Source organism: Phodopus roborovskii, unplaced genomic scaffold, assembly GCF_943737965.1.
Source record: "Phodopus roborovskii unplaced genomic scaffold, PHOROB, whole genome shotgun sequence".
NCBI classification, from domain to species: Eukaryota; Metazoa; Chordata; class Mammalia; order Rodentia; family Cricetidae; genus Phodopus; species Phodopus roborovskii.
The window spans coordinates 1924251-1947883 of NW_026125575.1; the positions used below are offsets into that span (position 1 = coordinate 1924251).

Below are 23633 nucleotides of genomic sequence, written 5' to 3' on the forward strand. Positions count from 1 at the left end.
AAACGCCAAAAGGAGCCACATTCTTCACCGACATCTCACAAAACTGGCCTCTGCACCACATACTAATATTCTTATTCCTCTCCTCTGACATTTTTTTTGGCCCCACAGTTCAACTCATTTTCAGTACCACTGTCTCCCATCTTCCTACCATTGTAGTCCATTAATGGTAGTGCCTAAAACATTCCACTGCTTACCTAACCAAAGTCCAAATTCCTCCCAGTGGAAACATGGTCGGGCCCATCACAACAATAGCCCAGTCCCTGGCACCAACTTCTGTCTTCGTTAGCATTTCTACCGCTTCGAAGGGACAGCATGACCACGGCAACTCTTACAAAGGAAAACATCTAATTGGGGTGGCTTACAGTTCAGAGTTCAGTCCATTATTTTCATGGTGGGACAGGGCAGCATGCAGGCAGACGTGTGCTGGAGAAGGAGCTGAGAGTCCTACATCTTGCAGGCAACAGAGAGTGGGCTGAGTATCACACAGTGAAGCTTGAGCACATATGATACATCGAAGCCCGCCTCCACAGTGACACACTTCCTCCAACGAGGCCATATCTACTCCAACAAGGCCACACCTCCTAATAATGCCACTCCCTTTAGGATCTTTTTTTTTTTTTTTCAAACCACCACCACACTACCATGTTTGTGAGACTGTCACGTATGTATCCTCACCACGTGTAAGGATGTACCAATCACCTCGCCCAGCCGAGTAAAGTGCTATGCTACTCCAACAGCACCCTACACCTGTCACAACAGCACTTTGCATCACATGTGGGTGTGGGTGTCCATGTCATCTGGAAGGGTAGCGGCACCCGCTGCTCTACAGGCCCAATCTACCAATTCATGGTTCGGTATGCCATTTATCCCATACCATATCTCAGTCCTTGTGTAGAAAATGTCTTTTCTAGAATACTGTACTTTTTGGAGATAAGGTTATTATATGCAGGAACAACAGAACTAACTACGCCATCAAAGTTATCTCACCTGAAGAATGAGCTTCTTGCATGGATTTTACATCAGGAAAACTTGTACTAAGGTGTTTTACCAACTAACGCCCTTCCCATCTACAAAAATTCATAAGTAACAAGGGCCTCCTCAACAAGTAAGAGTCAGGAACCAGGCTGCAAAAATCTACAGCGAAAGTAGGAATCACCCAACTATTTTATGGCAACTTGAGAGCCACTGTAGGACTACAGGAAGGGGGAGGTGTCGCAGCCATCTATTTCACAGAATTGCTGTGAGACTAAATGAGCTAATGTGTAAAAAACGCGTCAGAAACAGCGCGGGGTGTCATTTGACCGTTAGCTGTCAGTGGCATCATTACATTGTAATTAAGATCTTTGTGCTGAAGTGCTGAAGCTCTTTATTCCTGCCAATGCCATGAAGTCCCAGCCAATGGCTCTTGCTTCCACTGGTAAATCCCACGCACCTGAAACACCCCCACTGCAACAGCAGAAAAGACTAAAATGCTGTATTAAATGTAATGGACAGTATTTCAAGCACTTATATCCCCAGACTTTACCTCAAAGACAAAAGTCTTAGATTTCTGCAGAACTCTGAAGCTTTCCCATATGTATGAAGGACACACTTGAATTATAGAAGTTCGCTCTGCAACTTCAGAGGTAGTCCATCACCTTAACTACCTGGCCTGGAAGCTCAGGCAGTCGCAGGGGACTCCTACATGATGAACCAGGGGGCTTCAAGGCATGTGCTCCATAAGGAATGTGGAGTAAGGTTACAGCTCTGCCATTGTAAATCACTGATCTCACTGGTAAAAGTGACACCCGCATATAATCTTATCTTGCTGTGAGTCCTAAGTCCAGGTACCACTCAACCAGGCCCTCTACGTAGAGTCTCTCAAGGTATCTTCAGGGCTATACTTCATACTGCAGCCTCAAGGGGGGAGAATGCACTCCTAAACTCAGACACGGGCAGACTCCCATTCTTGCATCTACAGGGTAGTGGCATCTGCTTCTGAATATGCCATACCGGAATTCATTTCCTGCATCTATAGAACAGGGCTTCTCTTCCTTACAGACTGTACCTGAATCCAATCCTGCATCTATCTACAAGATGAGGATTCTGCTTCCTTATGTATTACTCCTAAAAGCTGCCCCTTCCTTCTGTAAGCCTGTTATTGGCCTTCTGCACGTCAATGGCAGCAATGACAAACTAAATTCTTCCCGGGCTTCCAGTTTCTCTCCCTTTCTCTCCCAACATGTCTTTCCAGCTTCCACAGGACAAGTCCCTGCCCTTTTAAAAACTTCTATTATCTTATTGGCTCTGTGCAGGCAAGTTTGCAGCCTCAATGATGTCTATGACATGTTCCTCAGCCACGTTCAGGTGGTAACCAGGACATTCAGACTTGTAGAAACTAATTTATCATCACAGGAAACAGAGGCACCCAGAGTCCCCCTGAAAAGATCACCATAGCTCCTCCCAGGACTTCACAGCCCACAGAGTCCAGGTCTGAAACATGGGTTTCCTACTCTACCTTATAAATCTTTTCTTTATCCAGACAGAGCATGACATTCCAGTTCATGAAAGGAATTAACCTTAAAAATCCACACGCACTGTTCTACCCTATTTATTTATTTAGAGACAGGAACTCACTGCACTCATATTGGCCCCGAAGTTAATCTGAAAAGTATTACATTTTTTATATATGTTAATTTGAAAAGATAACTTTTCAGTATTTTTGTTGGGCTGTTTACTTATAGTACTACATGCTTTGTCACAAATTTTGGATACCATATAATGGCAGAAGTGAGAAAAGGACCCCAAGTATCTACCCTAAGTGTCAGTGTCTCAAGAGCTCATCCTAAATGTACTCACTGAATGGGACACAATACTGATTGATCATCAGGGGTAAGTTATAAAAGCCAATGCTGTGGGACACGATACTGATCATCAGGGGTAAGTTATTAAAACCAATGCCATGCCTATTGCCCACAGGCAGTTCATGTCTGTTTCTGGATTTTAAGAAATCACAGAACGGTCTGCTAGAAGATCACCTGATCAGTTCCATATTGAGAGGTTTGGGTCCCTAACACAAAGCACAGAACATAAAATAATAAAACAACAAACGGCATACTTCCATGGTACCTATTATGTACCAGGACACAGATACTGTTCCCAATAGCCATGGACTGAATTTATCTTCATAGTGCTTGTGCACTATGTGCATAACTGCATAGTAGCAGTGCAGATGAGCTCTTGAAAGTGTTCTGTAAATGCGTATGAACGCGGTTTAGAACAAGCTGAATTCATACAGTGCATTATCCCTCTTACACGTTTCTGTCATACCTGTTGGAACGCAGCCCAAGGATGAAGCTGTTAGAGGAGATTTCTGAGAGCCTGTGTGTGACATGAGTCTTGTAACCTCTGTTCCTCCATGCGTGGATTTGTTCTGGGAACATGCTTCTGTGTCCCTCCCAGGTGTAGTAAATAGGATTGGGTTTGCTTCAGATCGCACATTGCTAATTATTCTTGCTATTCAAGAATGTTTTCAGGCATGGGTTGTTTTGTGGCTGCATGCAGCCTGTGAAATTTCCTCATGGAACCTTGCTTAACCTTCACAATACCCAGAGAACAGAAACTGCCCGGTGCTCTGAATATAGTTGGCTATTGCATGAGACTTTAGTCCACCTCATCTTTAGGCTCCACTCTCCCAGGTATAAGCCACCATCTAAAGAAGTAGCAACACCCAACTAACTACCGGACACTCCTTTGTTTGTTTTGTTTCTTGAGACAGGGTTTCTCTGTGTAGCCCTGGTGTAACACGAAAGAGTAAAAGACCCAGAGATAGACATTGGGGTTCAAGCTGAAGACCAGCGAAGCAAAGCAGCCAGCCACTAGCTCCCACCTCTACCTCAGGCTGATCCGCGCACGAGCTCTTCACCAAGTCTCAAACTGCTGCCTCTTCTCAGTGTGGCTGGAGAACAAATGTCTCATATTGACTCCTTGTTCCTGTCTGTTATACACCTCTAGTGCTGGGTTTAAAGGTACGAGCTATAAATCTTTTTTTAGACTGATTCAATCTTGTGTAGTTCTGGGTGCCCTTGAACTCACAGAGATTCATCTTCCTCTTAATCCTGACCCTTAGGACTAAAGGTGTGTATCACTACCTCCTAGATTCTGGCTGCTGGGATTAAAGGTATATTATCTCCACTGCCTGATCTCTACAGCTTGAGGCTACTTTACTTTTGTGAGTCCTCAATCAAGCTTTAATAAATCATAAATAACATGTTTCGACACCCTGGATATCCTGCAACTCTGTCTGTAGACCAATCTGGCCTAGAACTCAGAGATCCATCTGCCTCTGCCTCAGGAGTGCTGGGGTTAAAAATACCTGCCCCACCACAGCCAGGCTCAAACACTTCTGTAATCAACTGAAACATGCTAGTAACAATTTCCAAGGGATTCTTCTGTGTTAACGGGCACAGTTTTTCTGAAGGTTTTAGGATAGCCCCTCCCTCCCTCCTTCTTCCCTCTCTCATTAGGTGGTGGTTATTAGCATCAGTTATTATAATAATAGAACTACAACATTAACCTCTACAGTTTTTTGTTAAAATATTTAAAAAATGTTTATTTGTGTGTGTGTGTGTGTGTGTGTGTGTGTGTGTGTGTGTGTGTGTGTTGTTTGCAATGCCTGGTATCTGAAGAAGGCTAGTATTGGAGTTACAGACAGTCATGTACGTACAGGGGATCAAACTTAGGTCCTCTAAAAGAACAGCTCTTACCTGCTGAGCCACCTCTCCAGTCCTCAGCCCCTACAGCTTTCAATCTCTGCTTTGCTCATTTTTCTAAGCCTTATGCTGACTCCACACATAGTTTCACTAAATTAACTAACTGCCCCAGGAAATGGTTATAATATTACTTCTGTTGCTTCAATCTAGTCATCTAAATCAAATTAAAAATGACATTTTTATTTCTCCATGGCCAGCCTAGGATCTACTGAACTCTCCATGTTTCCTACTTAGATCTGGGATCTTCCTAGTTTTGTGCTCGCATTACCGGGGGTATTAGATGAGATTGCCCACGTGTGGTCTTAGTGCTTGATCAGGCCTTAAAGGCAGGTGCTGTGTGCAGCTCCCACACCCATTCTGCAAGCCTCAGCCTCACCCGCCTCCAGGAAGCACCTGATATTCCTCAGCAGGGAGCAGCAAAGGACACTCACTTCAAAGGAATTGTGGGGAAGCTTCAGGGACAGCAAGCCTCAAATTCATGCAGGCTCATACTTCAGGGACTTGGGGCTTAATGGACAATGGGACTGCTCTCCTTTGAAAACATCAAGAAGTCTGGCAAAGGGGACACAGTGGACTACAGCAGAAGAGAGGGACGGGTCCTGTAATGGGACAGCAGGCATTTCCAAATATATTGCTTCCATGCTTCCCGGGTGCCTGAAGAGGGCTAGCTATTGAGTCATTTAGTAAGTGGGTCTTCTAGGAAGAGGGGTGAGTCCATTGGAAGGAAACTGGAAGCAGGCTGTAGAAGGGTAGGTCCTACAGATTCAGAAAGAAGAGAGATCATGGGGAAGGGACTTCCATGGGGGTAGGGATATGCAGTGAACCCTCACACTACCCTGTGTAGACCTAAGCAACTTTCATAGCTCCCACAGGGAACTGAGGCCGGATCTTAACAGTAGCATCAAAGAAAGGCCCGTGTTGACATGGCGTCTATCCGCCCGCATGGCTGATTTAGAGATGCCACAGTGGGTGGCAGGAGGGAGGAATGGAGAAAGAAATGTAAAAAACCAGGTGAGAATGTCAACCCAGGCTTGGGTTGCGGGCAAGGGTTGCCACATTCTAGATGAGCAGGACTCAGCTAGACACATGAAGGTACTGACCACTTCCGTCCAAGTTCAGGGTCACGGTGGTGGTGAGCACTGTGAGCAAAAGCTAGCAGGGGAGGAAAGGGTCTGTTTGACTTTCACTCCCACATGAGCGAAGTCAGGCCAGAAACAAAGGCAGGGAAGGGACCTGGAGGCAGGAGCTGATGCACAAGCCATGGAAGGGCGCTGCTTACTAGCTTGCTCTTCGTAGCCCACCCTGCCTGCTTTTTTTATAGGACCCAGGACCACCATCCCTGGGATGGCCCCACCCACATGGGCTGGACCCGCTAATTAAAAAATTGCCCTGCTGCCAGATCTCACGGAGGGATTTTTTCATTTAATGTTCCCTGCCTCTAGCTTGTATCAAGTTGACATAAAACTAGCCAGCACAACATGTAAAGAGAGAACATCGTTTCAAAGGTTTCTCCCTTCCCGTCTTCGTCTTGAAGAGACCAACCAGGATGAAACCAACATTTCCACGACACAGCCTCATGGACTAAGAAGGCACAGTGTCCTGTGGAGACTGGCCAGGTTGCATTGATATCAGTTTAGTGGAAACAACATGTCTGGGTTAACACAAGCGCCCGATTCTCTTCCTCTGCCAATCTGTCCAACTGATAAAGCCTCTTAGACGCATTGCAATCCTCTCAGGAAATCCAGGACCTGATTTTGCCTAGTTGGGATCTCAACCCTCCTCCTGCAACTGCAGATACTTGTTAATTCACTCGGCCCACGTTAAATATAGGACACTTTCTACTACCTATGCATAGCACAACCAGCTTGTCCTTTAAACTTAGCAAACACCAATGGGCTTTGATGCTCTTGATGTTGCTTTGAAACACAGTGCTATTTATTCTTTCTGTCACTTCCAATGTTCATCTAATGCCCCTCCCTCCACAGGGCCATTTAAAATCCCCACCGACGTCCACAGCATTCTGCTCCCATCACAGACTACTCACAGATGGTAATGGTCTGTCTTCACACATACCAAGCCATATATATATATATATATATATATATATATATATATATATATATATATATATATTTCCGTTTCACCCGAGTACATACAACTGGCTCAGGAACACTGATAAGCCATCTGCAATTCTAAACTATGCAGCCACAGTCACAAATATTAGTAGTTTTACTAGGTTAAAAATAAAAGTACTGTTTAAAATGCCTCCAGAGGCCTCACTGCATCAAATCTCAAAAATCCCACACCTACCTATCAGACCATTCAGTAAACAGCAATGTGTTAATAATGAGAAAAACCTACCATTGTGGCCTCCTATTTTATTTTAAATCCTTATTCACAGTTGGCCTCAAACTGGAGATCCTCCTTCCTTGGCCTCCAAGCGCTAGGATCACAGATGAGTACCACCACTTCTAGACTCGTGTCCTGTTCTGTCACTGCGTGATTAAGACTGTCTACCTCAAACATTCATTACTCCTCACAATGCTACAATGTGCACGTGTGTAAACACACATTCAGCCTTCTTTCTCGATTCCCAAGGGATTCACTTATTATTAAACTTTAATCCCATGATTCTGGACCACGTTTTTTTTTTTTTTTTTTTTTTTCTTGTTTTTTTTTCAGATAATCTTGCACAGCCTAGACTTGCCTCAAAGTAACTATATGTTTGATGCTACCCTTAAACGCCTAATCCTCCTGTCTCTACCTCACAAGTGCTGGGATTACAGGCATACCCCCATGCCTGGCTTGAACGTGTTATTTCCAGGTGAGGGAGATGCTGGGGACTGAACTCCATGCCTTTAGCATGTACTCCATCATTGAACTATATACCAAATCTTTGAACAGATTAAATATGATGGGGACACTGGGCTCAGGACAGTAAGATGAACAACACACATTGTGCAGCTCGCACAGATCAGCTGTTCAGATGCAGAAATTCAATAGATAATCTTGTCTGGGTAAGCTCAGATACTTCCTTTGGAGTTAGAGATGATGACTTAGAAGCGAATTTTCTTTTAATTCTGTTAATATTCCTTTATTTTATTTTACATGCATGAGTGTTTTGCCTGTACACATGTATGTGCATGATGTGTGTTCCTGGTGCCTGTAGATATCAGAAGAGGGCACTGGCTCTCCTGGAACAGAAGTAACAGTCAGTTAGGAGCCACAACCAAACACAGGTCTTTTGGAGGAACCAGTGCTTTTAACAACGGAGGCATTCTCCAGACTCTGGAAGTTAATTTTCTGAGGCTGTTTATGTGTGTGCTGAGATGTGTACTGTATGGGGTTCAGGAAATCTATTCTCAGGAAGAAGAGAACACAGTTGATGTGCAATAGGTATCCAACAGAAGAGTATATATGCAAACACATGTACAGTACAAAAGCATGCATGCTTATGAAGCGTCACTGGAAAGGCTACCCAGAGATCTTCAGCCCATACCCAGAGGCCTCTGAACATTCTAGAAGGATGAAGGCAGCACTTCCCTCTAGAAGGAGGAACAAGCCCTGTTGCTCTTAGAAAAATAGAAACACCACCAGAAATGTGCTACAAGCCCGCTATCACTGAGCTACCCCCAATCCCACAGAGGCTAATACTACCTGGAACCAGTTCCGGTGGCCTCACCTGATGCCTCCTCTCAATGCTCTATCTACCTGGCCCTTCCCCAAATCACACACTATCTCTTGTACCACTCAAAGTACCAGGGCCAGGCTAAGGATTCCAAGCAGGAATTTTATACTTCCCACAGGTAAACTGTATAAAGTCATGCAACGTGTGTGATCCTGAGGCAGCCAGACAGAAGGTTTAGTCATGCCAGGGTGGGGTGGGAGGCGCTTATTTCATTCACGGAATAGACAAGCCCACTCAGGTCAGTGAGAACAGGAGGGAAGGAGATTAGCTACATTCCACCTCTCCATTTCCCATAAAGAAGAGGGAGACAACAGGAAAGGGGTGAGTGGAAATGAGTGTTTACGTTTCAAAAGTCGTTGCTCCAAGTGTTTAAAAATGACCACATGATTGTACTCACTGTGTACTCAAAGTCACAGACCCCTCCATTCCCCCTCCCCCATGGTGAAAATGACCTTTAGGCATGGCTGGTTTGGCTTTAATCACTGAACATGACTTTAATATATCCCACCTTCTTAAAGATTCAGAGGAAAAGAGAGTCCTACAAAAGATGACTCACGGCAAAGGAGAGAGGCGCGGCACATAAATAAAAGGAAAGTATGGGGACAAGCTCTGTTAGTGGTACAGGAAGTCTGGGATCAGAGGAACAGGAGGTCTGGGAAGGAAGATGCAGTCTTGGATGTTCATAGTGTGTCAAGCCTTACCTAACAAGACAATGGCTCTCGTTAAGATTTGTTGGCTCTCTAACAGGTATTGCCCAAGAGAGTTGGGTGGAAAAGATGGCATGGGAAAAAAAATTAGACAAAGACCTAGGAGAAACCAGGTCATGGTTCATGGTGTTAAATTTGAATCATTTTATCCATAAAATAGGATTACAAACAGAAGAAATGTCAGAATAAAATTTTTACAAGAAAGGATCTCAGGAAGCCTGGAAGGACAAGTTCATAGCTGATGGGAAATGAGCTCCCTCACCATCTTGGACATTGCTTTATTCAGCATTCTGTTGCTGTGAGGAGGCACCATGGCCACAGCACCTCTTAGAAAGGAACGCATTTAATTGAGGCTTACTTACAGTTTCAGAGGTTTAGTTTGTTCTCATTCTGGTGGGGAGTGTCCTTCTGTAAATGTGTTTGTCTTAGTGGTCGATGATTAAAACACTGTTTGGCCAATAGCCAGGCAGGAAGGATAAGTAGGGCTACGAGGGCAAGGAGGGAGGGAGAGAGAGAGAGAGAGAGAGAGAGAGAGAGGGAGAGGGAGAGGGAGAGGGAGAGGGAGAGGGAGAGGGAGAGGGAGAGGGAGGGAGGGAGGCTGCAGAGATGCCATGTAGCCGAGAAAGGAGTAACAGGTTTACACCCTTCTCCAGTAAGACAGTGGAAATATTTAGATTAATAGAAATGGGTTGATAATTAAGAGGGAGCCAGCCAGTAAGAAGCTGTAGCCATTGGCCAACAATTTTATAATTAATGTAGCATCTGTGTGTTTATTTGGGGCTGAAGTTGCAGCTGGACTTGGCAGGACAGAAAACCGCCATCTCCACTCATCCTTACAGGGACTATGGCGGCGGTGCACAGGCAGACGCGGTGCTGGATGGGCTGAGAGTTCCACATCTGGATCCCCAGGCAGCAGACAGAGAGAGAAACTGGGTCTGGCTTGGACCCCTGAAACCTCAAGGTCCACACTTCCTCCAACAAAGCCACACCTCTAAATCCCTCTCGGGTAGTGCCACCCGATGGCTAAGCATTCAAACATGTGAGCCAGTGGGGATTATTCTCATTTAGCCACCACAAATACCAAACAGGAAAAGAGGCTGTTGAGAAATTGATACTCTGTAGTAATTAAGTAGCTGATTGTAAAAGTCTCTTCTCCTAGGGAAATGAAAAAGACAAATTCTACTTCTGCTTCTTTTTAGCTTATCATGGTTTAATAAGGATCAGGATAAACAAATAGGCAGAACAGATGTTTATTCAGGGAGAAATAACTTACAACCAAGACAGATGAACACCAGCAATTTCCACCAGATGCTCTCCTCTCCACATCCTGCCAGCAAGACAGCGTTCCCAGGCTCCTCCTGAGACCTAGTTCCCCTGGTCACTTCCGCCTCTGGCTCCACCCTCCCAATGGGTGATCAGTGCCAAGGAAGCAGACAAAGTGAATATCCCACTACATTAACTTTTTAGTTTGAAGTTAACTAACCTCTACTTGTTCTCCTGCCTATAAGATAGAAATGATGCCAGCTGCTTCCTGGTGGTGTTGCACATCATCTTTTTTTGTTGTTGTTGCTGTTGGTTGGTTGGTTGGTTGGTTGGTTGGTTGGTTGGTTGGTTTGGTTTTTTGGCTTTGGAGGCTGTCCTGGAACTAACTCTGTAGACCAGGCTGGGCTCAAACTCGCAGATCCGCCTGCCTCTGCTTCCTGTGTGCACATCTTAGCAGAGTATGTACAGGCATGCACAGAAGGTGTATTTAACACAGCGTCACACACTTAGAGGGAGATTTTCAGATGGTAATTGTTTCAAAGTATGTTGTTAAATATTTTCCTAACACACTGTCAAGATTTCCTTTGGTGTGAGGTTCTCTATCAAAGCTTTACCATATTAAATCCCAGGTTACTTTTCTAAACTCATTCCAGAGTAGTAGACAGCTTTCATCTTCAAGCTGTGTCTGTGTGGTGAAACCTGGTGTATCACACTCTGTGCAGTTTCATTCCCATACAACCCATTCGGGCATGATTTTCTACAGTTAGCATTTTATTAAGGAGTGTCGGGGCTAACCTTGGTCATCAATCCGACATGCTTGGGAAGCAGGAACCCCAGTTGGGGAATGGCCTCCATCAGACTGGCCTATGGCACGTCTGTGGGGCATTTTGTGGGTTGTTAATTTATGTAGAAGTGCCTGGCCCACAGTGGGGAGTGTCAGCCCTGGGCAGGGAGCCTGGGCTATGTAAGAAAGCTGGTTGAGCATGAGCCAGGTGGAATAAGCCAGTGTGCAGTGTCCTTCTGTGGCCTCTGCTTCTGTTCCTAGGACCAGGCTCCACTTTGTGTTCCTGCCTGGCTGTCCCAGGTGAGGGAGGATAAAGTGTAGGCTAAAATAAAGCCTCAAACCCTTCCCTCCCCAAGTAGCTTTCACTCACAGTGTTGCTCAAAGTAAGGTATGCAAACTAGGACAATGGTATTAAAGCAGCACTAAAGAATCTCCAGGGAGGTTGTGAAGGCTTCTCAGAAACTGCCAAGCCAAATGCATAACGACTTAAAAATACCTAGAGCCTGTCAAAAATGAGCTTAATGATTAGCACCCACGGGGCCAACCATGGTGGTGCACACCTTTTAATACCATTACTCTGAAGGCGGAAGCAGGCAGATCACTGTGAGTTCAAGGCCACCTAGTCTACACAGTGAGTTCTGGGACACCCAGGTACATACAGTGAGACCCTCTCTCAAATAAAAAAAAAATAAATAAAACCACAAAAATCTAGCGTTGACAGCCAGCTTTCACAACAAAGAAAGTCAAGAATTGCCCTTCAGTCACCAAAGACAATGACCCCTCCTTTCAATGGCCTTACAAAATATACTGACAATGCCGTAATACCATATTTAAAAAAAAACCAATGCCATTCCCTTTTGCTGCCTAACATGATTTCTTTCTCTGAGTAAAGAAACAGAATATTTTCCCTTTTGTGTAGGAAGTTACCACTGTCCCCAGGTTAAGTTACACTGGATCAAAGCCCATGAGCTATGGGTTTAGCATGAAGGCTGTGTACATCCTTCACCAGAAGTGTCTGTGATGTTCCTGGAGGCTCCAGCAAGATCCAGCCAAGCCACGTGGCCAATACCTCGCATTGGGCCTCTCACAAGGACAAGCAGCCATATCCAAACTGCCTCCCTCCTGTGACCTGTTCTCATTATTCCCACCACCACGTAGGGTAACTGTCTTACCGCAGACGTTAGCCGAGCAAGGATTTCATCGCTGCTTTCCTCCGAATCTTCCACTCTCTGATGAGACCTTTGAAAAACAAACAACAAATTAATCCTTAGGGCAGGCTGCTCAAATTCATCTGCCAAATTATGGGAAATAAAGGGCAAAAAAAAAAATGACATTGTCATATGTCATGAGTAAAAAAATATGCAAATAACAGAGGCAAAGATACACAATCCTTTAGCAACCAATTGCTTAGAATGAATTATCCAGTGCCTTTTTACAACGTGCCAACTGGGGAGCAAGTGTTGCTCCCCAGATGATATCACAGGACAACCCTAACATACCTGATCTACAGATACGGTCAGTATGGGTAGTTCAAGTCAAGTCTTAAATTACCCCAAATCTAAATGAAACTGTGAAGCTATGAAATGTGAATTTTCCACTACATTAGAGTTTCAACCCAAACAAATTCACTATGAAATGGTATATGTTAGTTCTAATCACATGGTGGAAATTATAAAACAAGAACCAAAAAAAAAAAAAAAAAAAAAAATACAGAAGAACTTTGCTTTTTCAGAGCAATCACATCTCAGGAGAACAGGGAAAAAAAGTTGTGCAAATATCAAGTAATTAATGAGACATAGTAGTACAAGCTTAAAAATCACCTTTATTATTTACAGAAATGTGTTTCCACTTAAAAAAAAAAACTTCAAAATCACATTTTTTTTTTCCTGGTTTGGTGAAAGGAATACAGTGATTTAATACCAAGTGAATACAGAGAATTATGTCCTAGAACTCTTTCCATAAGCAACCCCTTTCATCAACACATCCTGAGATCAGAGTTTCATGGTGATTGGTCTGTAGAGTCAAGCACCAGAGACGCAGACCCGTGATTGGTTTCACTCAGTAGCTGCGGTAAGCCAGCTGGGCATGCGTGAGATCTTCCTCCAGCTCTCCAGAGAATGGAGCAGCAACTTGGTAAGAGGGGATGAGGGGATGGTCTAGTTGATCAATTCTGCCATTGGTTTCTTGATTCTGGTGTTATTAAGCCCTTTTTCAGAGAGAAAGTCATGATCTTCAAATCTCAGGAATACAAGTCACTGCCTTTACAAGAGCCAGAAGATGCTTCTATAGAGCCCACGCCCTCACTGCCAGTGTAGCAGCTAAATGGTCTAGCGGCCAAGTGTTTTGAACAGCTAGCTCGCTAAAGATCTGCACAGGAAACTGAATGTTTGACCTTTGCGTGTCATTTTAGAAGTCACCTTGGCATAATGAGTATTTCAAACAACGATCCTTATTGTTAAAAAAAAAAAAAAATAGTTCACATTTCCTTGTAAAAGAGGCTATGCTGAGAGGAGATGTGAACCTACACAACTCAAGCCACCGAACCCGGCTTTGCCTTGGTGACTGGACAGAGCTGACAGGAAACTAAGAACCATGTGCACCACAGAGCAGGGCCCCGAGCAAGGGCTTACCTGACTGTACCTGCCTATCCCTGCGGTTAATAAAGCACTGACTGCAAGTGCCTTTCAGACCCAAACCGATAGTTTCCCAATAAAAGACTACACTTCCCAGCTTCCCTGGCAGCCAGGCCAAGCAGTTTCAGTTTCAGGAAAGAAGGGGCTAGGGTGTGGCAGTCGACCCATAACCCAAACTTTGTAGGCATTTGACCCTCAGCACAAATGAGTGACAGAAGATCTTCCTGGAGGTGAATTGACATAGTCCCACACAAGGTCACACCGCAACTCTCTCCCTCCACCTTTTGTCTCTCTACAGCCTGCCTTCAATAATCTAACACCTGAAAGTTTAGTTAGAGGGCATCAGGCAGTTTTCACTAGCACAGACACAGCTGTGAATCTTTCTTCAAAGGGCTGTGGAGAGGAGCTGCGATTCCACGGGAAGCTCCTGTGTCTACGACCGCTGTTTTGTTATCTCACGGGCATTCGCTGGGCTATATTACTGCCTTCGTGAGAGGTAATTCCATCCCCGCTCAGACGCAGACCTATCCTTTACCGTACTCCCAGCACAAACAGGCTTTGGCAGAAACATTCCCGAAGACTGTAAGCCAGAGTGTGATGCTCTCCTTGGAGTTTGCTGTAACCTGGGCCTGCTTTGATCTTTACAGATTCATGCCTGAACCCCGATGAGCATGCCTGGTTTCTCCACCTGCCTTCCAAGTGGGCTCTGGGTGCCAATTCCAGTAAGCCGATGTTCAGCCACACGCATGGGAATCATAGCCCCCACGAGTTAAATTAAGCCACACTGCTGCTTTTCTCCCTCTCCTCCCATCATGGTGCTCTGATACCCTGTGGCCATCCATCCTTTCTGCAGCCACTACCCATGGCCAGCCACCAATCACATCCCTTCCCATTCCTTCCTCGAGTTCTGCCTCCTTTGGTCCAGGCCTTCAACCCCTATGAGCTATATTACCGTAACCATCTTTTAACGCACTTGGTAGGCTCTCTGGTCTCATCCTGTTCACTCTCCTGTAAGATTCCCCTTCTGAACCCCAGATCTGGATGTGCTCTTCCCAGACACCACCCAGAGAGCAGCCCTCGTTGCCTACTGAGAACTGTGAAGTTCAGAAATATCTTCCCTTCCCTGTTCAGGGGGGTCTCACGGAGCTCGGGGCTGCTGATCACAGGCAAACAGTGCCCAGCTGGAAGAGCTAGAAAAGCCATAGGGGACAGAGGACAGCACCTCACACTGTGGTCATTTGGTCCTTAACCCCCTCCCTGCCCAGCTCTGAAATAAAACGCCAGAAGGATCAGTTCGTCTGCTTGATACCCCAAACACATTTTTACAGGATGTGGGTAAAGTCTTATTTTACATACGCAAAAAACAGTGCAGCTCAGGAGAGACCAAGTTTGCACCATCAGATGAAGTAGACAATAAAAACCAGGTGATGCAGAGAGAGGCGCCACGCCTGCATGGCCTGCATATTTCCCATTATTGCTGGGACATGCTGCGCTGCTCAGTGAGCAAGAAGACAGAGAAGAGCAGTAAGAGAAGACGTGAGTAGGGTTTGGTAGTCAGAGAATGGACACAGAGCCGTGGCTGGAATGTGCACCTGAGGGCCCTGGGAAGGGAGGCCCTTTGCTGACTGAGTACTTGCGGCTGGCTGTAGGAAGTGTTGAACCAGCCGGTGTCCCACTTAGGAATTCCATGGCTGCTTCCCATGGAAGCTAGGCACAGATTTCACGGAGCCTGTGAAATCTAATATCTTAGAGTTCTGGGGTGTGGATGCAGGGAGGGCAAAGTCTATGTTCCTGGTCCCTGGATCCTCTAACCATCAAACTGGATACATTCTACCCAACATACCTGCGCCCCGAATGCCATCAAATAAATATAAAATAAAACCACAGAAAGCATCGCTCTTCCCACAGTGTTCCCCATATTAACGGGCGGCAACACCGAGTCCACAGTTGGACATCATCCTTGACCCTCCCCATCTACCCCTTTCCACTTTCCACCACACCGAGGCACACTATACCTACGGCATCCATCCTGCAATACTTCTTACCAAGTTCATCACTACTGCTGTAATCCCAACCCTGATCCCAGGGTGGCCTTGAAAATATAAGTTAGAGCACGGCCCTTGTCCTCTACAACCTAGAGTCAGGAAATGTCAACTGAGGAATTTTCCAAGGTCAAGCTGACCAGTGGCCATGCCTTTGAAACACTGTCTTGACTGATGAACCGTGGAGGGCCACTGTGAGCTTCATTACACCAGGCTGGATGGTGATTGATTAAGAGAGCTATCAAGGTGAGCTAAAGAGCAAGTCAGTGAGCAGTGTTCTTCCATGGTTTATGCTCTAGATTTCCTGCCCTGCTTTCCCTCAATGATTGACTGCGACCTGGAAGTATAAGCCAAAATGTTTTCCTCCCAAGTTTCTTTTGGTCAGAATGTTTGATCACAATGTTAAGCAAACTAGGATAGCCTTCCTCACGGGGACTCCCTACCTCACACAGGTAGAGCCCAAATCAACTCTTGTTCAAAGTCATCTAGTCAAGGCAGACAACATTAACTGATTTCTGCACAGTCTACAATAATTACCGTAGCTGCTCACATTAGATCTCTACCTCTTGCTCATCTTACAACAAACTCTGGGTACTTTGGACAACATCTCCTCATTCCCTACACAAATTACTGATATGCCAGGAAGGGCTGTTCATTTAACAAAGCAAATACCTGTGGGAAAAGAAAGACAGAAAAGTGAGATTCTTTTTTAATTTTTATTTTAATATAATGAGTACAAGCTGCCTTCTTCCGTGGCTATTTTTCCATCACCAGCTGGCTAGGTATGCTGACAGAAGACATTTTCTGAGCAGCAATAAATTGCCTGTCATGGGCTTCCTGGGATTGGGTACACGGTGATAAAACCAATCTAAAGCGGAATAAAGTCAGGTGTCCCTGGATCTCTTTTTCACATTTTATTTTGGGGATTTGGAGATAAATGACTACCACTTAATTAAGCACAAATGCTAACACAAGCAACCACAAAAGTTCCCACACCTGGAATGAGCGTTGCCTATAAACAATGCAAATTTGGGGGAACTCAGCACCTCCGTGGCTGAAGGGGTAAGGAGAAATGGCAAAGACCAGCTAGGCCTTCTAACATTCTAAAGAGATAAGTGGAAAATTTCTTCACCCATAATCCAAATGTAAAACATGCCAAGTCCCATCATAATAAAAAAAAAAAAATTCCTACTCAAAAAGTACTTGTTTACGCAGACATTATTTTCTTGCTGCCCAAACATCTGTCCTGAGAATCTAATTAGGAAAACTCAGAAGGACAAAGGGCAGATTTGGACAGGAATGAATGGGAGACCTGAGCTTGAACTCCCAAGTCAGAGAGCTATGAAGCATGTACTACTTAGAAACTAGAATTCCTGTGCTGCTCAAGTGTGTCAGACTATGGCAGGGTAGAAGAGTAAGGGGGCAGGAAGGGGTCTTAGCTGGTAGGGGTAGGCAATGCTGTTATTCCGGATGCCGAGGCAGCTCAAAGGCCTGGCTGGGATTTGGAAATCACTGTTGTAGAGCTGATGGAATGCTCGAGTGGAAGTACAAATGGCAGAGACAACCAACTCCAAACACTCTGTTAAGAGGTAAGAGTTGTAAAAGTATGTGGCCAGCCTGAATAAGTGAGAGGCTGGGAGATTTAAAAAAAAAAAAAAAAAAAAAAAAAAAACCAAGGCTATTGAAAGGACAATCTATTACCCACAGTCCCCAAGAGGAGGAGACACATCACACCAAAGACCTACAAGAGGAAGGAGTCCCAGGCAGAGGCAGAAGAGAAAACCTAAACAAGAACCTTCTCCTGTGTTTCCCACAGGGGGCGAGCGAGGCAGGGTACAAATAAACAGGCTGAAGAATGGCTTGTTTAAATAGTTCTACCAGACTCTAGGAAAAGGTTAGCTCCCATCTGTAACTGGAAGGCTATGGTTTTACCTATTCGGGGGTCAACGGCAGATTGCTTGGAGCCCAGCCTCTTCAGCCTTGCAAGATGAGGGGTACCATACTGCAGCTGAGCTGACCTCAGCTTCACAGAGCCTCAGCTCTCAGGCAGGTTCTCACCAGGAGGAAGCATCACACAAGCCCCAATGGAACTTACTAGGCTATCTTTCTTGACACTGTTATTCCCTCGGTCTTCACTCATTCACCTCTCCCCCCACCCAAAGTAAAAAACAAGAGTCGGGAAGAAGTTCATTCTGGATAACTTAATTTGGGCTTCTGTCTGAATGAGGCACTACAACTAGTCTCTTTCCACGAGGCTGTAACCTGCTAACCAACGCAATACTTTCAAATCATCTCTCTTATGGGGCATGAAAACTATTTCAGAGAGAGCAGGGTATTGGTTTCCTCAAAGTAGGCGGCAAGCTTGCACAGCCCTGTCTCTTTCTGCTGTAGACATCCTTTTTGAAAATTATAAAATCCCCTTTAAAATATTTTTTTTTTAAAAAAAAAAAAACACATTTGTACAGAACAGATTTGTATTTATAGAGGGACATGAAGTCGTTTTCTGGCATCATTTTAAAGTCATTTACAGAGGATGGGAAATCAGGGGGGACCTAATGTGGAATTGCGTAGGTAGACCTTAATAGCTTTCAAATATCAAATAGGTTATTAAAAGCACCACAGGGATGGGGGGGGTTAGTTCACAAACATAAGAATCAAAAGGACTTCAGTTAAGGAAGAAAACACAAGGCTAAGAATGACATAGAAGAATGGGTTTCCCTTTTAAAACCACTAAGAAGAGGAGTAGGGGTTTTACCAAGCACCAGTCCAAGACAGTCCAATGACACTGGAGAAACTTCATAGGCAAGGTAGGACTTGGGCTCCCCCTTGAGGGTTGGGCAGAATTTAACAAGCAAAAAGAGGCAGATCTCGGAGCAGAGCATAACATTAGCAGGAGATCATCAGTGTGGGCCGAAGTCTGAAACAATGGAGATTTAAATTAGTGCAGGAACCGGGGGAGATGTTGTGGCAATTCAGCTGAAAAAGGACGGTGTCCTGGACGTCTTTTCTCTGGCCATCCTTTATTCCAAGTGGGATAGCTCAGGGTCTAGCTTTCAGAAATCTGAGAATATTGTAAGGTTGCACAGACGTTGGCTCACATCTCTAATGCAAGGGAGGAAATATCTTCTGTATCCTGAAGAGAACTGCGGTTCAGTAACCTTTTTCTTTGATGCTTGGTACTTATAATAAGAATAAGCAGGCCCTTGGCCCTCCAGTGAACATCTGTACCAGTTAGCAGCTGTGACCAAAGCATCGGATTCATACCAAACTTGCTGGTGAACACGGCGTTCTATACAGTCGGTTTTAACCCTGAGACCTGACTTTGCATCCATAGTACGCAGTGTGACAAAAGATTGTAAATCAAGCCGGAATTGACAATAGGGCTTGAACTTTTAAAATAACTGTCGCTTTCAGAAATTAGGGCAGGTTCGGGATTTATATATCACAAGGCTTTTTTACCCATTGGCATTCATTCCTAAAACTTGCTGTCTGGGAAGTGTGTGTGTGTGGGGGGGGGGGGGATTAAACATGACAACTTGGAACATTATTCACTACATCCCTGCTCCCTTAATCTGAGTGTACCCAGGGATTTTCCACACCTCCACAAGACAGGAAATGGCAGTCTTTCATTCGGAGTTAAGGTCAGTCATCACAGTTTATGGATGTGCGCCTCGACCTTTCTGGGATATGTCCGACCTCTATGAAGATGTAAATTCGAACACTAAACCCTTGGACAGGTTACTTGAACTCTATGCCTGCCTAGGTTTCCTCACTTATAAGTTGAAGTTAACAGTACCTGGCTTCAAGAATCTTTCTGAAGTGAAACAGAGAAAGAATATAAGGCATTTTGTTCTGTGCAGGTGCGCTCACATGAAATATATTCCTGACACCCAACTTTTCTATCGGAAATGTATTATTAACATAAGATTTTTCCTTTGCTAAGTCTGAAGTAACTACTCAGCAGTGACACCTTTTAGCTCATAAAATTAAGTTATATTTGCATAAGTACCACATGCTAACTGATTGCAACACCAGAGCACCCTGGTGTTTTGCCTGCATGTATGTCTGTGTGAGGGTGTCAGATCCCCCGGAGCTGTAAGCTGACATACAGGTGCTGGGAACTGAACCCAAGTACTCTGGAAGAGCAGCAAGTGCTCTTAACCACTGAGTCATCTCTCCATTCCCCTGAATTACATTTGTCACAGTCACAGGAATGCATCTCTTGGAAGCTATACTTCTCACATGGGAAGTAAGGACAATTCCACTTGCCTTCTAAGAGCAAAAAGCATTCTGATACCTGAAGGGGTCTACATCTACAAGTGGCATTTCAACCTGCAACTCCTTTCTGTCACTGTTGCCAAGGATAAACAAGACATGTCATAATCCCCATATCACGACTCAAGGAAGATGCTTCTAATTATTTTAATCATACAGTGATTCACTATCTTCATGTGGTAATGACTCAAATGTTTTAATTTGCCAAACGCTGCTTCTAGATTATTTTCAGAAACGTCTGCTGAGCCCCTTCTCAGCACAGTCACGACTTGGATAGTGGATAAGATGTGAGTTATTATTTCATTCAATTTCAGCCCAATCATATGTTTATACTTAATTTAGATCATCTACTCATTTAGTAGTGAAATAGAAGTGTCCGTGGCGCAGCTGGCAGAGCAAGTGTGTCTCTGAGGATCAGAATAGCAACGGAGCCATGCGGGAGCTAGGGTGAATCTCCAGCAACGTGTCTACCTTTCCGAACTTGGGAACGGTATTCCTAACACTCAAACAAGACAGCGGTCTGAAGGAGCAGAGCAGTCCCAGGACACAGGACACGCTCTGCAAGAAACACCAGTTTACAGCGGGGGCCCAGCGGCGCCTACTCACAGGTCACAGATGCCAGCTCTAGCAGGGATGAGATGCACCAGCTGCAGCAAAAGTTTCACTCCATTCTGCCACTCCTCTTCCCTTTCAAATTCACAGTACAAGTAGCTGCATTCATCGGAAGAAAACTGGTAGAAGACATAGTTATCTTGAAAGTACAGATGCTGGTCCACTGTTGGAAGCAAAAGGACAAAAAACGCTATTAAGAGTCACAAGTCAAATAATAAAGCGAACAACGCAATGGTTAGGGGGAAAGCAAAGGCAAGATAATACACGCCTGACCTTCATTCATGCTTACACTCTCAATAAAGTAAAAGGACATACTGGCTACTCGATTTCACTGCTTGAACGTTGGCCAATACATTCACATATATAAGTTTTCTGCTTCGCAGACAAGTGTTGGTCAAACCAATATCGATTCAAAGAGGAGTGGCAAGAAATGCCAAACAGACAGCGTGATAGCAAGGTTCAGTTAGCAAAATTGGTGGTTCTCAACCAGGGATTATTGTGCCCCTGCTTCAGGGGACTCTTGGTGATGTCTAGAGACGTTTTTTGATGGTCATAATGAAAGCATGAGCTACTGGCACCTAGAAGGAAAAAAGAAATGGATGCTGCCCAAAATCCTCTATGTACAGGACTGGCCCCCTCCCGATCCCCATCCCAACAAAGAATTGTCTAACTCAGTGTCAACACTGTCAATGCTGGGAAATCCTGTTTTAAAGGAATCAAAAGTTCCAAAAGGCATTTACACAAAATGTGTCATCGACCAGAAGCCTGATGCTAGCCAATGAGCCAACAACAGCTCTGCTCCTTAAAAAGTGAACTGACTTTCCAAATCAGACTATTAGGTGCTACTAGGAAGATTGCAACCCTGTCCTGTCTGTGCCATTCTACAGAAACAGGGGCTTCTCAGTACCAACTAGCACCTGAGAGATCGAAACAAAGAGCAAATTGCTTGGCATTTACCCCTTCCATTCCCTGGTTTGAACTAAGAAGAGAGAATTGTCATCTACTTTAGCTTCTAGTTAAACATCATCTTCTGTCCTGTTTGAACAACTGAACGTCACAGCTCACCTAAGTGCTGTGGTTACTTAATTAAAATGGCACACACACACACACACACACACACACACACACACACACACACACACCACTCATAAATCAGTTTCTGAGTACATAATGGCATGATAAAGCGTTCATTTGAAGCAACAAAAGACAACACCAGCAAAAGAAATTTATGAGGAGAGAGAGAGAGAGAGAGAGAGAGAGAGAGAGAGAGAGAGAGAGAGAAAGGCAACACCTTTTACAGGTTTAAGTCTAACATTGACAAGCACCTAATTACTTTCACAGAAGGTGCGGCAAGTGTAAATGAATCAAAGATGACCTGTCATTTTTACTGAGAAAATAAGAATGTAAACATTTTATCTTCAAATACAATTTCCATCCATGTTGTAACATGCTCTGAAGGATCAAGTGTGTTTTGGTCTAGCAGTTTAACTAAGTAATGATTGTGTCTTCAAAGTACGGATCACTAACCTGATAACATAATTCCCATATCCAGTAGGAGCTGCCAAACCCCAATGGCCATAGATCTACACTGGACAAAAGGACAGTGTTCTAGAAGCCAGTCGACCAGCTCTGACCCCACGCAGCTTCTCCTGGACCAAAAACAAAGCCATAAGCAATGAGAAATTTTGAAAACAAAAAGTCAATGCTTGGTTCTATTCCTTTCATGAGCTCTTGTTTTTTAAAATAAGCAAGCCAAGGGTGGGCGATGTGGGGTGGGGTTGGGTGGGATGGGGTAGGGTAGGGTGGGAACACACTGTCTCTCACTCATCTTCCAGGTAGTGTTTATCTATTACTTCCCTGGGATTAAGAACAAGGTTTGCTTACATGTTTTAAGCTACTCGACATAAAGCAATCATGTATCTTTCTATATGAATATCTACTCCTACTGCTTAGCTGCTAGAATATGACTTTAGACATTGAGAGAATCTGTGTGCCATACTAATCCCCCAAAACTAGAAGAGATCACTGCACATAGTTAAGGCCTTGAAACATACTTATTTGAACAAATGAAGAAATAAAATTAGGGGCTCTCCATGTAAAGGTGATACTTCTGCCTCAATCTTAGACCTCAAATTGTTCATGATGAACTTTCACTCATGCATCTGTAGATTTTTTTTGACTGCTCCCCCCACTTTTTTTTTTTTTTTTTAACAAAACGATTCCATAAAGGTTTCACAGAACTGCTCCACAGACTGCAATCTAGAGTTTTGTTCTCCATTCTTTAAAGACTGAACCCCAAAGCTTGTCTCAAAGAGCAATAAACTTGACTGTTAATCATTTTAATGTAATCAAAGCAACCTCATTAAGCAGCATAGATTGTTACGTATAGTTCTTCCCACCCTGGTCCCACAACCATGTCAGCCCCAAATGAACACTCAGAAACTTATATTAATTATAAAACTGTTGGCCATTGGCTTGGGATTCTGATTGGCTAGCTCTGTCTTAGTAATTAACCCATTTCTACTAGTCTATGTATTTCCACATGGTCTTATCTTACTGGAGAACACCTCATTCCCATCCTTTCTTCCCCAGGGCTCACAAGATGACTCCCCTATGCCTACACCTCCCAGAATTCTTCTCATCTCCTAGACCTGCCTATCTTGCTGCAGTATTGGCCACAGTGTTTGTAACGGTGGCCACAGGAGATCATAAACCCAGGAAGCCAGATGTGTGCGCTGGATTCCACTAACCACACACAGTCATCTTTGTAATCAGATTTGAAACACACACCAAATCCCACATACTGTTACAAGCAGTGTCCTGCCATCCAGCTAACCTTCCCGTTTGTGTGGGCCTCGGGAAAAGACAGAAGAAGAAA

The 23633-nt window shown here is 44.4% G+C and overlaps 1 protein-coding gene across 1 annotated transcript in view; it reads right to left on the reverse strand.

Annotated features, from left to right (window-relative positions):
- The window catches only part of Rapgef5 (Rap guanine nucleotide exchange factor 5), a 212260-nt gene that overhangs the window by 140872 nt on the left and 47755 nt on the right, over positions 1–23633 (reverse strand). The window contains exons 4-6 of the mRNA XM_051177828.1: positions 22283–22404; positions 20750–20918; positions 12366–12432 (exon numbers count right to left, since the gene is read on the reverse strand). Of these exons, the coding sequence (XP_051033785.1) occupies positions 12366–12432; positions 20750–20918; positions 22283–22404 (358 nt within the window). The remainder of the gene's footprint in view (positions 1–12365; positions 12433–20749; positions 20919–22282; positions 22405–23633) is intronic.